Source organism: Buceros rhinoceros, unplaced genomic scaffold (assembly GCF_000710305.1).
Source record: "Buceros rhinoceros silvestris isolate BGI_N320 unplaced genomic scaffold, ASM71030v1 scaffold3674, whole genome shotgun sequence".
NCBI lineage: Eukaryota > Metazoa > Chordata > Aves > Bucerotiformes > Bucerotidae > Buceros > Buceros rhinoceros.
Window position 1 is genome coordinate 1 of NW_010406306.1, and position 16,514 is coordinate 16,514.

General features: G+C 45.4%; 2 protein-coding genes across 2 annotated transcripts in view; one reads left to right on the forward strand and one right to left on the reverse strand.

The window, feature by feature from the left end:
* Nucleotides 1-54: 54 nt before the first annotated feature.
* On the forward strand, nucleotides 55-164 carry STRA13 (stimulated by retinoic acid 13; the record flags this gene model as incomplete). The annotated part of the gene is made up of 1 exon (XM_010134012.1): nucleotides 55-164. A coding segment is annotated over one exon (110 nt), but the record flags the coding sequence as incomplete, so codon positions are not given.
* A 311-nt stretch (nucleotides 165-475) lies between these two features.
* The window catches only part of ASPSCR1 (alveolar soft part sarcoma chromosome region, candidate 1), a 43,654-nt gene continuing 27,615 nt past the window's right edge, over nucleotides 476-16,514 (reverse strand). The window contains exons 11-14 of the mRNA XM_010134013.1: nucleotides 6,917-6,968; nucleotides 6,144-6,213; nucleotides 5,640-5,827; nucleotides 476-579 (exon numbers count right to left, since the gene is read on the reverse strand). Of these exons, the coding sequence (XP_010132315.1) occupies nucleotides 476-579; nucleotides 5,640-5,827; nucleotides 6,144-6,213; nucleotides 6,917-6,968 (414 nt within the window). The remainder of the gene's footprint in view (nucleotides 580-5,639; nucleotides 5,828-6,143; nucleotides 6,214-6,916; nucleotides 6,969-16,514) is intronic.

Consider the following 16,514-nt stretch of genomic DNA (forward strand, 5'->3'; position numbering starts at 1 on the left):
AGGTAACACCTCCGAGACCCCTCTGACAGCCCTTCCCCGGTGCTTGCGCTGCAGAAGCGGCCGCACGAGCAGCCCATCAGGCGCAGGCCGAAGACCTGGAGAGAGTGGATCTGGAGCACCTGGAGAAAGTGCTGCCGCAGCTGGTACGTGCCTGGAGAGGCTGAACGGCCCTGGAACGGGATGGGGGCTGAAGCAGCTCCAGCCTCTTCCCTTTGGGAAAGGGACCCGGCCGATGTGCTGACTTGCCTAACACTCTCTCCTTACAGCTTCTAGATTTCTAGAGGCCTCCTGAAGCACATGGGTCCTGCCAGCAGAAGATCCTGGCCTGACAGGGAACATCTGGCTCAGCCTCACAGTCTGGCTCGAGGAAGAACAGTCTCAATTTCTTCCTTCTCTGCCATTTTGCTTCTCTTTCCTCTCTCCTTTACCAAGCATGACACCGCCCCAGGCACTGCTGTCAGATGCTGCCACACACTCATTTTGGTTGGCGCAGTGTGCGACTGGCGTCCACCTCGCTGCCCGGCTCCTCCAGCAGCAGCCTGCGCGTCGCAGCACGGCACGACGCCGTTGCTTTCTCAGCTAATGAGAGAAACAGGTGCTGCTTCACAGAGATGCATGGAAAGACTTAACGGCTGGAAATGCCGTCCAGACTCCAGGCTCTCATCGCCTCAGCAGGCGGCTGTGGCAGAAACCTCAGGTCCAGCTCCAAGCCTGTCTAATGAATAGGTTGTTAACAGGAGCTCAGTCACAGGCTCTTGCCAAAAGCAGGTAACTGATCTTTATTTTATAAATAAACACTGTCTGTCCCTCACTACCTTCCAGTTATTTCTCCAGAGCTGTGACATCAAAGAATGCTTGGAACCTTTTAACCATTTGATGTTCTCCTCAGAAGCTGCTTCCCCTCTGCTACAAATTTGTTCTCACAAAGAAACATCAATAAATTAAAACCGAGTCTCCCTCCTGTGTGTAGGCTCTTTGCTGCAATTAATCATTGAAAGTCAAGTTGCTTCAAAGACTTGCAAAGTTTCCCCCTCACCCACCCTCTTCACTAAATCTTTGTAGGAAGAAAGGAAAAAGGACAGAATAACAAACAGCATGTGTGAAAATCCCACATCATGGGACAGCCTGGCCCCTCAGCCAGCAGGGTGGCCGCGGGGAAGCTGTGAAATAAGAAACTTTACACATGTAGGCAGGACCCACACAACTGAACGGGCTTTGTTGGGAAACACACAGCCGGCTGCACGAAAAGCAGCTGACACCAGCTTGGCTTAAGGATCGCGCGCTCCGCTCCGGCTATCTGGTCTTTATGATGAGGAATAGCGAGTGTTTTCCTCCCACAGACAGCTGTGGCCGGTGGAGGCTCCATAGGGCACTGTCCGCCTTCAGCCAAGAGCCATCCGGGTCACCCCTCAGGACACCAGCCACTTGGAGACTTCAGCTGAAACCACAATTTAATGCACATTCTTTCTGATGACAGTACCAGCTTAAGCAGCGCCCCATCCCTCTGCGCTGCAGCCTCTTTGCCAAGACAACTGTTTGTGCAGCTGTACAATGAAACCCATGAAGGAACTAGTTCAGCCTTCGGCCCCACAGCCATATGGTAAAAACAGGCAATAGCAAAAAAATGCAAGTAATACTACCTTAGAATGCCCCAAACCCCCAGGGATGAGCTTAGCTGCTAGAGTAGAAGAGATGTGTAAACAAATGCAGCTCATCAGGTGTCTGCAAGTATGTTCCGGGGCAGGGCAGGAATCCCTGTAGCAGCTACCTCAGTGAGGAGCCCGCTGTCACAGACACCGGGACATCCTGTCCCGCTTAGGGAATTCACTCCCACTTCCCCGATTTCCAATCCTCCCCTCTCTCCCAATTCTGACTCCCACTGACACACAGCTCTCTCAAAGCTGCTGCCCCACAAAGGCTCGCCTTCAGGGCCCTGTCCTGGTCTGTACACAGGCATCCTTGACCGAAGAGGGTCCCTGATGTGACGTTGGGAGTGAAGCGGTACGTTAACAGCAGCAGCAGCTAAAACTAACTCCTCTTTGCATGGGGAAAGGGGAATAAGGCCTCTGGTCTAGCTGTTGTACTAAGGTACAAGGCAGCAATTTCTCATTCTTCTGAAAGAGAAGTAGGCGAGATGGGGTTTGATGCACGGCTGAGTTACACAGGGGCACGCACGCAGTCAGCTAGAAGTCTAATCCTCGCCCCGTACTTAACCCATGAAACTGCCCCTCTAGTAAAGACATTGCTGCTTGCGTCCCTCCACTTTTCCTTCGGTTTTCCCCTGTCAGGTACCTGCAGGTCATGGGGACGGTGCCAGCTCCTTGTCTAAACTGCTGCAATCAGGACAGCTGAGCACATTGGCACTGTGTGACGGCACCTGTGCTCTGCAGAAGTTAAGACTAGAACACACACTGCAACACCAGACCACTTCTGCTTATTCGCCCTGCGTGTCAAGAGCACCAGCACAAGTATATCATCGCCTACCGTTAGCTACGGCTGTTAGTCGCCCCCTGACAGATCCTGCATAAAGCCAGCGAAGCAGCTCTAGCTCTGGTCTGCCTCTGACCTCGGTGAAACGAGCAGGCCTGATGCTGCACCTGATCCAGGATACAGGCAGCCCTGTGGGGTACAGGCTCAGTCCACACTTACTCCACTGCAGTCATAAACTCTAAACGTTATTTTAGCATTTTTTTATTTTGCTGTAGTATGTCTTTTATAGCCTGTCAAGTGCCCGAAGGGCTTGCTTTCCCCAGGAAGGATTTAGAGCAGCAGCTGTACATGGTGCTCTCGCATTCCCCACTGCCAGTGGCCGCACACATTCCCTGTTTATGCTTGGGTGACGTATAAGAAATCAATCAACATTTTTTGCTACAGCATTCTGCTCCCTCCCCTCTGAATCTCCTTTTTCCTCTTCCACCTTTCTTTCATGCCTCCCCCTCCCTCTGAGTTTCTTCAAAGCATCTGGGAGCATTTGGAAGTAATTAGACCTGAAGGGAAATGTTGGCCAGGCTGGGAGACAATGACAAGTGCCAGGAACCCCGGGTGCCCTTTCTAGCCACTTTGAAGTTCATTCAGATGGTACAAAGCTCCGTTCTGCTTTGTTGAAAGAAAAAAAATGGGGGGTGGGTGGAGGAAGGGAATGAGGCATGACAGGCGCATTGAAAAGGGAGCAGGTTCCTGTGAACTGACAGAGAAACGGAGTACTGGGGCAAGAAACCTATTATCAAAGAGACCGACAGACAGGCCTCCCCTGGCCGCTCTGCTTTACTACGCCCACAAGTGGTGTAGATGCACGTGTCCTTCAGGGAACAATTGTCTGTATGGGGAAAGTGGAAGACACGGTGTGACCGTAGCGTGGAACCCCACTGGCCACCAAGAGTTGCTGGTCCATGGAGGAGACTCCACATGAGACACAGCGCCATGGCTACTGTGGCACTACAGAGCTGACCGGCAGCGCAGGCACAACTCTAACCAGCAACGCTCACCCCCGCACAGCACCTGCGGGAGGCACAGCCCTGGACGAGCGCCTCCCCCTCAGGTTAACCGCGCTGCCAAGAACAGCCCCTCTGAGGCGGAAACGCTCAGACCACAGCCCTCCACAGACTGAAGGGCATGTGGAGAGACCCTTTTACTGGATGGGAGGTTTTCCTCACTGTCACTGTAACTGCTGATGTTAACTATATGTAATTAACATATAATCAACATATAACTCCCTTTAACAGATACCTGTGTTCTTTGTTTCTGATTCTGGCAACTGAAACAATACAAGTGCAGCAGTCCAAGAGGTTCACAGGAAAAGCTGATCTGAACTGCTTCAAGAGACCTAAGTGCTCGCTCTCTGCTCCTGTTCCAGCCAGCTCTGCCTAGAATTGTCATCAGCACTAACCCTGGCCAGCAAGAAGCAGAGAGGTCTTGTTCCAGGCCGCACCTAAGGTAAAACAGAACCGGACTAAATCTTGCTGCTGAATTCAGGCAGTCAGACTCACGTTCTCTCTGAAGGTAGAACCAGGACGATTTGAATTTAAAAGTATCACAGAAAGTAGATTGGAATTATTTCCCACCCCTTCCCCCTATTAACTGCATGCAAGAAACCTTAAATTTAACCTCTAACCTTGCTTCTATAGGCATGAAGACCACAAACAGGCCTCTTAAGGGTGAAAGTGGCATCTGAAGTAGCCATTTCTTATTTATAACTAATGGTTGTGCAGATTAGATCTCTCCAGGGCCACCAACAATTTCTTATACATTCTGAGTAAGTTCATCAGGAAAGGGGCACAGCTGACTGCTCATGGATCCAGCAGCCCAGAATATTTCATCTCTTCCCACCTACAAAACAAACAGAAGAGCATTAGAACACTGAACCATGTAACTCGCAAGGTACCGTTTCTCAGCAACGGGATCTGGTTGCTGAGGGTTCTATACGCTGCAGTGCTCAGGGAACAGCTGGGTAGCACGAAGGAGCACTTCTTAGGGAGACAGAATGGTGACTACATCATAACTTCTGCAGCGGGGAACTTCATCCTACATGTTATTAACGTGCCTGTTTTTAACTTTCCACACCAGTTGTTAATGGGTAACCTGCGCAGGTAGGCGAGATGTTATTTCACACATCATCCAGATAATCTTTTCTTGGGAAAGAAAGTTGTTCTCTTAAGTGGAATGCTTTGAGCATACTGAAAACAGGAAACAAAGATGCTGCTTGCCACATGATCTGCACCAGCATCCCTGTACCAGTGTAAAAGAGACCAGCCGCAGCGGGGAGACACACCAACCCTCTGTCTGCAGCCTTCCGGCAGTCACTTCACACCTCATGCTGTGCTTGCTGCAGCTGATGGCCCCACAGCATCTTCCAGAACCAAATGCTAAAATTCTCCTTTGGGAGGTTAACATTTGGCATTGTTAGCCAGGGAATTCCATATAATTCTTTCCATACAATTCTCCCTGTTAAGGGAGTTGAATGAATGTCTTTTTTTTTTTCTCTCTCCTCTCCTCCACTTCTCTTTGCCGCCGCATCTTGGCTTGAGTAAAAAGTGAGTATTGCCAATTGTTTAACTCAGGAATCCTTCTTCTAGTAACTTCATTGGTTCTGGGACTAAAAGCAAAGGTGCCGTTTTCTGCTCGGGATAAGTCAAGAAAAATTCATAATGGAAACTTAGCTGCAATCTTAACTGGAAAACCACTACTGTTTTTTGCAGTGAATATTAAAAACAGAAAGACTAACTCAAAAAGAAAAAAATCAAAGAGAAGGGAGAAGTACTAAAACAGACTATACCAGGAAAGGAAAAAGATTTAACCAGTGACATGGGCCCTTGGCATGCACAGTATTATGCCTGTTAGTATTTGAACTACACCGGCGCATTGAGAACTCTTTAAGCCCAGAACATAGCTAAGAATGCTGCAAGTGTGTGGATCAGACGTCAGGCTCAACAGTGCCCAGGCCTGCACTCAGATACTGCTCCAGTGCAGGCTGAGGTTTACGTCACAAACTGATTTGTGATTGACGAGCGCTGAAGCAGACATCCTGCAAGCCTTACGTGGACATCTTCAAGGACGATGTCAACACCCAGCACGTCTGGCACTGGAGCCTGCCCTTCTGGGGAGCTCCGAATGAGAAGAGCTCTCCTCTGGTTTCACGATACCTGGCAGCTTCAGCCATTTGGGTACTTTCCCAGGGGCTCTTCTCAACACCTGTGGAGCTTCGTGCACTCTTGCTGGTTCTGACTGCTTGTCAGACTTTTTGTCATTTCTCACTTCTGGTTCAGATAGGGATGGAACTGCAGATTCTAAAGACGATGAAGCAGAAGGGACTAACGATTTGGACAAACATCTGAGGAAGAAAATAAGCAAGTACAAATAAGGTTCATTTTTTCATAACTGTAACACCACCACCTTTAAACTTTTCAAGTCAGATCAAAAAGGCTCTTTTTCACGATTAAAGTGCAAGATTTAATTGATTTAGTCACTGAAATCCGGCTTTGCAAAGGACTCACAAGGCTATGAAGTCAAGAATGACAGTATGAGCGTTTCATGAGAAAATTAAGTCCTAGTATCTTCAGAACACATTTCATTACAGTAAGATGGGCTCATTTCATGCTTCCCGTCACTGAAATACCCACTTGCAACTCCATTCAGTCCCAGCGTACCTGGCTACTAATAAATCAGCTGCAGAAGGGGAAACGACAGAGCTCAGCAGGTCCGATTTCAGGTAACAATCTGTTTAAAAACAAAACCCAAAGACTTGTTTGGGAACAGAGACATCAGTCACCACAGAACCACACAGCTCTCGCCTCAGCAAGCACCTGCTGTACACTGCTGTAAATCTCCATCACCTTCCCTGACTGACACAGAACACACTTCAACTATGACACTGTCTTTCACAACCCAAGGTGCCCTATTTCATCATTCAAACCTCAAGAACTTGACGTTTTCTTTCAGTGCTCACTGCATCTCCAAAACTTTCCTGGGAAGCCACAGTTCGCTTTAACCTCCGGGAGAAACAGATTCTAAGCATAAACCAGAGGTGCTGGAGAATCAGAGACTGGGATCTCTTCTCCCATTTCCAACCAGTTCACTGCAATAGGTCTGTAAAAGTGTTTTGTAGTCATTTGCCTAGTTAACACTTTGAACAACAGGACTTCCTTCAACAGAGTCCTTCTTCTCTTGTTCTTGTCCCCACGGTACACATCGCCGACTCCCCAGCCTAACAACTCTCACAGAAAGGTGCTATGTTTACATTTGAGCTCACGCTAACTGACCATGGCAGCTCTGAGGAGCTTCAGCCATTCGGAATGGCCACATTTACCAGTGTTCTCAAGGACTGCATTATCTTCTGTCAGAACTCTGAATGTAAGGATGCAACTCCTCTGGGTCTACTGCAGGAGCTGGACAGCCAGCTGAAGAGAGGAAATTCACTCACCCCTGCACTCCTCAGATCCGAAATGAATGACAGCAGTTGGAAAGAGCTTAGCCTGCAGCAAAAGGGGAAGAGAAGAGATCACTGACTGTAGGTGATGTTGCAGTTCACCGTGAACATCAGAGAGCTGTTAGACAGCTACAGACAAATTCACAGAGTTCGAGCTGAGGTCAATGAACCATCTGTATTCCAGAAAAGGTTAAACTTGGGTAGAACACAGGGCACTCAGAGTAAGGCACGAAGCAAAATTCGAAGATCTATTCTACTACGCAGAGACAACAAGACCCGTACAGCAAGGGGTCATGGCGCTGGTGACCTGCCATTTGTTCTCCTCCGTCCCCCTATCTCAGGCCATTACCTTCCACACACATTCTCCGCTGCTGAGCAGATAATGTGAGTATGACCAAGAATCTTCCAAGACCCAAGTGGCTGATAGTAAGAGAAGGAAAATCCAGCTGTGCCCCTAAAATCTATTCTAGGGCGTTACATTCATACCCTGTCTCTGGTTGGAATTTGTCTAGTTTCAACACCTTTTCAGGATGCAGTTTATCTGTTTGTAAGTCCAGCTGAGTTCCTAGCTCCTATTTGTCAGAACAATTGCCATATTCGAACAGCTTTTTCGACCATTTAGCTCACTATGTGACCTAGATAACCAGACTGCCTTTTTCATGTCTGCATTTATCTGTCCAATGATCATTAGTTCATCTGCAAATGTTATTAATGATTATTTTGTATTTATATATCTACCTCCAAACCAGATAATAACAATGAACAAAGTGTGGCCAGAGCAAATTCCAGCAAAGCAACAGCGTAAGTGATCTCTGTTTTTCAACAATTCCTCTCTGACTATTACTTGAGATGTCAGTCAGCCAAATCATAAATCATTTAGTGTGTGCTTTAATTCAACTGTGTGGCATACTTTAAAAAAAAAGAGGGGAAGAAAGAAGAAAAGAGGAAATGTCTACAATTCTGGTCAGCAGGCCTGGTTCCTAATTTAAGCTGTTTGTAAATCTTCCACACTGCTTTATTTCTCAGTTTCCCCCACTTTAAGGTGTGTGCCCACCACAGGAAGAATGGGACGGCAGCTGCTGTCTCTCAAGTTACTCAGACATAATGCACCACGTAGTATCCGTTTTGTTGCAGTTCACTAGTTTTTCTCTAGTCCTAAGAAGTGACAAATCAAAGTGATGACGCTTCTGACAATTTATGTTGACAATGGCCATTCTCACCATCTTCTCCTTTCATTGCTTTGCACGCGGTCTTCTATATCATGGGTTTATTCAACTACCTCTGCACAAATACATACTGAATGAAATGCTTCATAAAAATGTGAATTACGTTCAGCATACTAACACATTAAATGACATCATACTGTTGAGAAGTCATTTGTTAGTAGCTCAAATGATGACCTACTGAACGAGTATATGTAAACACAGAAGAAAATATATTCTTTTCAGCTAGTCCCAAGTAATATATATAGGATCAGATTCAAGCCAGAAAGAAACAGTGATCACAATGTAATAAAATTCAAGACCATAAGAAATGCAAGCATGTGAACAACTAATGCAAACACCATATTCTAGAACGAGTTAAGCCAACTAGCAAATGTTGTCATTTACCCATAATTAAAAGAACAAAGACCTTTCAACTTTGGTAACTAACACCTTCTGAGGTCAATAACAAGGAATGAAGAAGCAGAAGGGACACAGGGAAGGATATTTGGAGGAAAACACAATTCAAGGATTAAACAAACAAAAAGTTACTGTAAGTTCAGATAAAGGAAGTCCCTAAAATAATTAGTTGGGCCACCAATTAAGATAAAGGAATCCAATTAAAGACAAGAATTTCAGCTACTACTTTGGATCAGTTTCATCTTCAGGGAGACTTGGAAAAGAGCAACTTTGTTCTCCATCTATAACAAATAACAACATGGGTAAGACTGAGCAGCTGAAAGGGCAGAGGCATCCTGCACCGTCACTGCCACCACAGAACCTCTGCACAGCTGAGGCAGGAACGAGACCAGAGAAGTGCCCGGTCCAAATTGCCCTGCTCTGAGCAGCATCAGCTCACACAGCTTTTTCAGGATCGTGATGCCCAGTCAAGTTCTGAACGTCGGCAAGGACGGAGATTCAACGACCTGCTCAGGCAACCCACGCCAGTGCTAGACCACCCCTTCAGTGGGTTTTGTTTCATCAGTTTTTTCCTTTTATTTCAATGGCAGTTTCAGTAATTTGTGTTCATTTCCTCTTGTCCTTCTGTTGGGCACTATTAGGAAAAGCCTGGCCCGTCTTCTTTGCTGTTCCTCACCACACGTATTACAGACATGGGCAAGACCCCCCTCGAGAGTTTTCTTTCCCAGGCTTAACAACCCCAGCTCCCTCTGTCTCTCCCCACAAGCCACATGCATCAGTCCCTTAACTATCTTTCGGTCCTTCACTGGGCACCAGAGAAACTGGGACAGTCCCAGTGGCTCAATTGAGGAATCACAAAAGGAACTGCAGGTAAGAAAGGAGGGTCCCTACCTAGGAAGCTTGCTCTGCCACCTTACAGTGATTATAGCATGACACCACTCCTTCAAAGAAACTGAAGCAGCAGGAAAACTGGTGCTGGAACTAATACATTAAAAAACACTAATTCACCATACCCAGATGGTACATCCAAGTGTTCTCAAAGGACTGCAGAGTAAGAGATTTAAAATTATTGAGCTTGGCACTAGCAACAGACACTGCTGCAAGCATAGGCTTGTATATTTAAAAGGGTTTGAAGGTGATATGCTGAAGATTAATAGGATGTGGTGTAACCAGCTGTACTGGTAAGGATTCTGAGAGAAAAGTATCATACCTATTACCAGAATTAACACATCGGTATAATAACACATAAAGAAAAACTAGCTTGAAGAGTTATTTTAAGCTTTCAGAAGGCCTTATACTAAGAGACAGGTAAAGAAACCAAATCATGATAGTGTAAAAGAGGTAAGTGCTGTCATGGCCGGAACTGTACACAAAATCTTCATTAATGGTCTACAGCTACCCTGGGCAAAACAATACCACTAAATTTTTCACCTTGATCCAACAAATAAATAGACAAAAGCAAGCAACTGCCTCTCTTCACATCACTAGTGCGTACCTAGGAATTGCGCAGGGCAGGCTGCCTGCTCTTGAGTTTTCTTGAACCTCTGTTGCCACCACCAGCACAGTGAGGATACTGGAACGACAGTCCTTGGAGCTGATCCAGCACAGCAACTACCAGAGCTCAAAGGATCTCCGCAGAGGAGTCTGTGGATCGCTACCTAACACAGAGACTAATAAAACTGTACTAACCGAAGGCAAAACGAAACAGCTTCACCGATCTTCCCAACTGCAAACTTTTTTCATCAATCCAAAGGCTGTGGAAGACTTTCACATACAGGACGTCTACATCACGTTAGATTGACGCAGGAGACATTCATCAGCTAAAACTCCAAGTTTTAGCTCCTGCTAAAGTAGGCAGGCATCTTCACATCTGAGCTGACATTTTAGCAGAAATCATTATTTATTAGGTCTCTTAACATCTAATTCCTCAATCAACAGGGCCTAAGGTTGCCTGTTGCAGTCAAAGACGGCTCTCCATAAACTTTAATTAAAAAGTACCAGACACGGTTTAGAAACCCCAGAGAAAACTCTTGCAAGATCTTTGAAGTTTCCGCTGCTTTCGTCTGAAGGGATCCCTCTATTTAGGAAATGGGTGCCTTAAAAAGCTCCCCCAACACGTACGCTCAAACTCTTTAACACACAACATCCTTTTCATGCCAGCTGCAAGTCGGAAAATGAGGTTTTTGTAGCGTGTTAGTGTTGGAATTTTTTAATAACCTCCTCTCTCTTTTTTTCCCCTCCCGACCAATTATCTTGGTAAATAATTAACATTCTGAAGGAGATAAGTAAGCACAGCATCTCAGAGCTCAAAGCCCTTTAGTTCAAAGCCCTGCCCTTTTCTCTTCGTTTCCCTGCTGCCGCCACCGAAACTTCCTTGTCAATCAAGCTCTGGGCACACACATCAAAGCTTCATGTGGGAATGGCCCCAAGGGGTCAGGGAAAATTCATGGCAGGGCCTGCATGAGGCACAAAGAGAAAAAGAGAGTGAGAAACATAGAGCAAGGGCTAGACAGACACACACATCCACGCAAACACACAGACAGAATGTGCCCCAATATAAACCTCTACCCTATTTACTCACAGGTTGACAAATAACCATAGTTCTAAGTCTCAGGATCCACGTCCGCAACCATTTCCCATTGCTGGCAAAACATCAGTCCAAATGCTTCAGTTCAAAATCTTTTAATTGAGAGAAACTTAAAGGAACTAGGCAGCAGCTCACAAGTGCACAACCTCCTTCCCATGGCTTGCTTCCCTGCATCCCGATCCTTTCCTAGAGGTCAGCCAACACAGTCCCCTCTTGCCAAATTTACATCCAATAAATTCTTTTTCTTCAATTCCAGTAGACTGTTGGCTCATTCATACAACTCTTTGTCTAGCTTCCTTTGTGCAGAATTCTCGGGTACCATCCCAGTTTCAGCACTTACTGAGGGTTCAGGACCAAAGGCAGCTCTCTACGTCTCACTGGTCACCCCAGGAATTCTCCAGCCAGCCACTGGCAGGACATAACACTGCCTTGGGGGCTTTTTTTTTTTTTTTTTGTAACGCAGAAGTATTTAAATCAGCACCAATTTCACATTAAAAAAAAAAAAAGTAGCCAGTGGAATGCCCACTGGCTAAAAAATGTCTTGGCATAAAGATGAGAAGGCTTTAGTAGCTGCAGTCCAGGAAAACACACAAACCCAAAGCTGGAGCTTTCAGTATTCTCTAACACTGCTAAATCCCACTGGCTAAAAAATGTCTTGGCATAAAGATGAGAAGGCTTTAGTAGCTGCAGTCCAGGAAAACACACAAACCCAAAGCTGGAGCTTTCAGTATTCTCTAACACTGCTAAGAATGCAAGGATCAGATACTGGGCAGACCACTAGCTGAAAACTATAATCTCCAGTCAGCTGCCATGTCCTCGTCTGCAGTTGTTCCAGTGCATGTATCAATGTCTCTAGAACTACTCTGCAGTTCTTAACCTCACTGCATAGCATTCCTGTATCTGTGAATCCACACAGGTTTAGAAACCTCTCGGAGCCACACGGAGCCTGCCAGATTCACCAAAAGACCACAGGCTGTTTGAAACAAATATTCAAAAAACTTCCTTCAGTTACGTGAAAAATTACTACAATAAGTGAGTCAACAGCTAGTGACTATACTCAAATATCCGGCACTTCTTGTCCTTGCTGCTCTCATTTCCAGCCAAAGACACAATGCCATTCTGACTGGAAAAATAGATGCTATTAATCTACCAAATTATAATGTTCAAATCACACTGTGCAGGCATGTTTACAAGATACAGTTAGATCATTTTTATTGCAACAGCACCTAGAAATCCAACTGAATATAGTGTTCTAATGTGGAACGATATGTATGTAATGAGCAGCAACATGCCATATAAGTAAAAACGTAAAAAAGTACGAGGCTTTGGAGTTTTGGTTGGTGTTTTTTTGGAACAGATGAAAAACAGACCTAAAGAGATTAAATAACTTATTCAAGGTCACAGAGGATGGCAGTAGCAGAAATGAGAGCTAAGTACGTCTCCAGGGTCCCATCCAAGACCTTAATCACGGGACAGCTTTCTTCTGAGGGATCAGAAAGTCACTGACGAGGCAAGACGTGGAGGAAGCCAACATTCTGCTTACTGTCCTCTCCATTCACGGAGTATCATTCCAAACGACCAACTCCTCAGATTTTAAAAAACTCTAAGACAGCTTCATCAATTTACTTAGTTACGGTTGCAGAAGTTTAAATGAACACTTTTCATCTCGGAAGTCTGAAGACCAGCCTGTTACTCATAAAGCCACATTTAGTCTGAAGCTGTGTCGCTAAGTAACTCAAAGTTTCATTTCAGCCAGGCAGCGTGCAGCTCCTCAGACACCATGGTGGTGAGTGCGGTTTATGACAGCAGGGCATCCTGGCTGCAGAGTGGTAACTGGGGCTGCTGCGTCTGGCATTCCACGGTAAAAATATCTACAATAGAACAACATTCCCCTGCAAATCCAGCTGCGATACACAAGAGAAACGTCTCTGCTTTGTTTTACTGCATGTTTTAGTATTTGTTCTCTAGAATACAGAAAAGATTTCAGGCAGAACCCTCCCCAAATAACATCTCCACACTTCCTCCTTCACTAGGTATCTCCAGACATACACATTCAAAAAACCCTCGAACAGAGTACGCAAGATACGTGCACTATCACCACGCAGTTATTCTGTTCACTCTCAGAGCGATGCTTTCAGAGCAGGCAGAGACTGCTGTCTAAGGGCAACTTGCAGCTGCCAAAATGAGAAGCATTCTTTCCGTTACATGATCTGAAGAGATTAGAGTGCCACAGGTCTGCTGTTAGTTTGATGTTAGAAGATGAATAAGAAAATAAGCACTTCAAAGGAACACGCGCATGGAAGGAGAAACCCAAGCTACCAACATGAAATACTGCATAATACACACACCCCAAACACATAAACCAGCCCTTGGAAAATTCAACCGGAAAGCCGGTGGATCAAAAGCTCCTCCAGCAAGACTGCAAAGCATCGCTGAAACAGAAATAAACACTACAGTCATGGTGAAAGGGGCAAACTGACTAAGTGGTTCGTGTTTATAACCTGAGAACAAAGCTGCTCAATGTGGACTGCAACTGCCAAAGAAGATGGATATTCTGCAGCCAGTGGAGGAGGTCTGAGCCAGCTAGAGCAAGGGACGTTTAAAATTCATAAGGCAAAGATAAGATTTGAAAGCACTATTCTGAGAAGGCTACTTAGGCAGGAATCCAGGTATAAAGAGCATTCATTGAGCCCTTGAGCCGAGATCAGAAAGATCTGTCCTCCGAAACTGATGGTAGAAGAGAGAACATTCTGGGCAGAATTTCCACTCTGAACTCAGTGATACAAGGAAGGAGCTGCCCCGGTCCGGAGTGCCTGGCCTTGCTCGCAGTCAGCGTAGGAAGAGAGTACGGTTAACAACCTCACAAGACAAGCAGGAGGTGAGATTGCTACCAAAATCTAGTCAGATGAGAAAATCCTGACCAGGTAAGTAGAGGACTAAGACTTCATACAGGAAGGTGAATGCCATCTTCTGGGCTGGGTGATTTTCATTATTCGTTGCAATTTTCTTTGCCAGCGAGTGGAATAACCACAAGGCCTACCACTGGAAATACCTCCGACGGTCCGACTCTGATGAAGTAATTTTTTCTGAAATTGCATTTAGACTCTTGCCAAAAGCAGAGAAGGCTTCACACTGCTCAGTTCGTAGCTGGCTTCTCTGAGCAAGCATGCCAGATGTATTGCCCAAACTGTCATTAACAAATAGGATATGGAAACAGGACCAAAGGCAAAGAAAGGAACAAACAGCTCCTCTGGATTTCTGCCCCATGGTACACGCCAGAGGAAACACTCAGTGCACTCTAAGATCTGATTAGACGATCTAAATATTTATGTGGAAGCCTGTGGATTCCTTCAGCTCCTCTGAAGACAGATGACGGCCTCCCGCCCTCTCTGCTGCTTTGACTTTTCCAGTGGCCGGTGTACCTTCTGCTAACTCTTTCCTACTATTAACTCAGCAATCAATGATTTTTTTCCATTAATGCACCTCAGATATGCACTACACAAGTGCCTCTTTCTGGGAGGAGAAGGGAGCTAAGAAGCAACTCTGAAAAGCTCAGCTAGCCTAGAAAAACACAAACAAGCGACTAGAGCTGTAAGGAACCCAAAGCCAAGTACTACAACAGGGAAGCCTGCAATTGATCAGTTCTGGAGCGCAGAACATTATAAAACACTTCAAGGGACATGAGGATAAGGCAGCCAGCAAAAACAGCAATAACAAAAAAATCAAAGCAATGCCTTGAAGTCTTTATGGGTTCCAAAAACTCCACACTGCTGCCAATCTGTGTGCTCACTATACTGTAAATACACACATATTTTTGGAGAATTCACTTCAGACAGTTCTTCCAGTCCAAGTACCTTGGCAAACAAGTTGCTCAGAGCGTAAAGGTTCTCCCTTCACTGTAAGCGATCAGAGTTAACAAATGTCCTTCCAATCTTATCAGCCTGAATGGAGTGAGAGGGTGGAGAGAGAGCCGTAGTGTTGATAACATCGTACTCCACCATCTGCAGCGACTCCTGTTACTGGCTTCAGCACAGATTTCAGTCATTTATAAGTACCTGAGTGCTCCTATGTGCTGGCACTGCTCCCTCAGACAGCATCCACTTTTTCTTACAGACAGCACCAAGGCAGTCTGCAGGGCAGAGGACAGCCTACTGCTAACTTCCCTAGACCTAGGAAAGCTAGACGCAACTCTGTGATTCATGCCTGACACAGCCAAGAGGCTCTGCCTCTGACAGTCTCAGCAAGGACCCAAAGTGTCTAGAAAATCCTTTTGAAGTTCATTAAGAGAATTTCCATATGCTTGGAGGATGCTGCTAGAATTTCCTAGGTACCAAGGCACTTCTCAAAGAAAAGGAGATAACAAGGCAATTAAGCAGCTCCTAACTAAACCAAAGGGAATAAACAACTGAATGCTTCTCTGCCACAGTCGTACTTAGAAGTAATAATAAGAGTCGATAACATTTAGAGATGAGAGCATCATGTATTTTGAGAAGACATAAGGCAATGTAGAAAACCAAAAATGGACTCTGCAAAAGCCATAAGCCAACATCTATTCCCTTACTCTCTGTTTTTCTTTATTTCTCATTTTCTGTTTCTCAGGAGTTTCAGCACCATATCTGGAGAACAAGAATCTAAGAAGTCCCAGAGAGCAAAAGGAGAATAAATCATATTAAAAAAAAAAAACAACAACAACAACAAAAAACCCCAAAAAACCCCCTAAACAAACAAACAAATTTATGGAACAGGATAATGAGAAAAAATCTCACATTGAAAGTTAGGAATAGGCTCATACAATTCCAATTATAGCTCACAGTTATCAGTGAGACAATTAGATTTTGGTGCAATCTTCCTTACGATTGCCTTTGCTTCCTCTGAAAGTCACTTTACTCCCGTATAATGAATACACACTTCAGAGCTGTTCTACAAAGCACCTACAGTCCTCTTCTACTCTGGGATGTTATATTCTGCTCAGATGTGCACAAAAGAGTGAACAGCCTGATAATAAACTTAAATGCTGAAAACCCCCCAAATAGATAGAAACAACATTGTAGCACCTGTTTCAGAAGACCTGTTTTGAACAGAAACGTAGGCTTCTGAGTCACCTTAGAAACATCCCATTAACACCGAGCGTCAGGTTATGTGCACGCATCTTTGCAAGGGAACCGCATCAGGTGCAAAGCATTCCAGGAGGCCACTGCTAACACTACTGACAGAGACCTGGAGCAACAGCTGTGAATTCTGGCAGTTACGTGACACAACCTGACAGCCTGAAGAGCTGTACTGCTGCTAAAGACAACCTCTCTCCTCAGCCTTTCACACATCCTCTGAAAAAAAGACACCTCAAAAAAGCTTGAGAAATTAGCCCTTCCATTACTTTACCCAT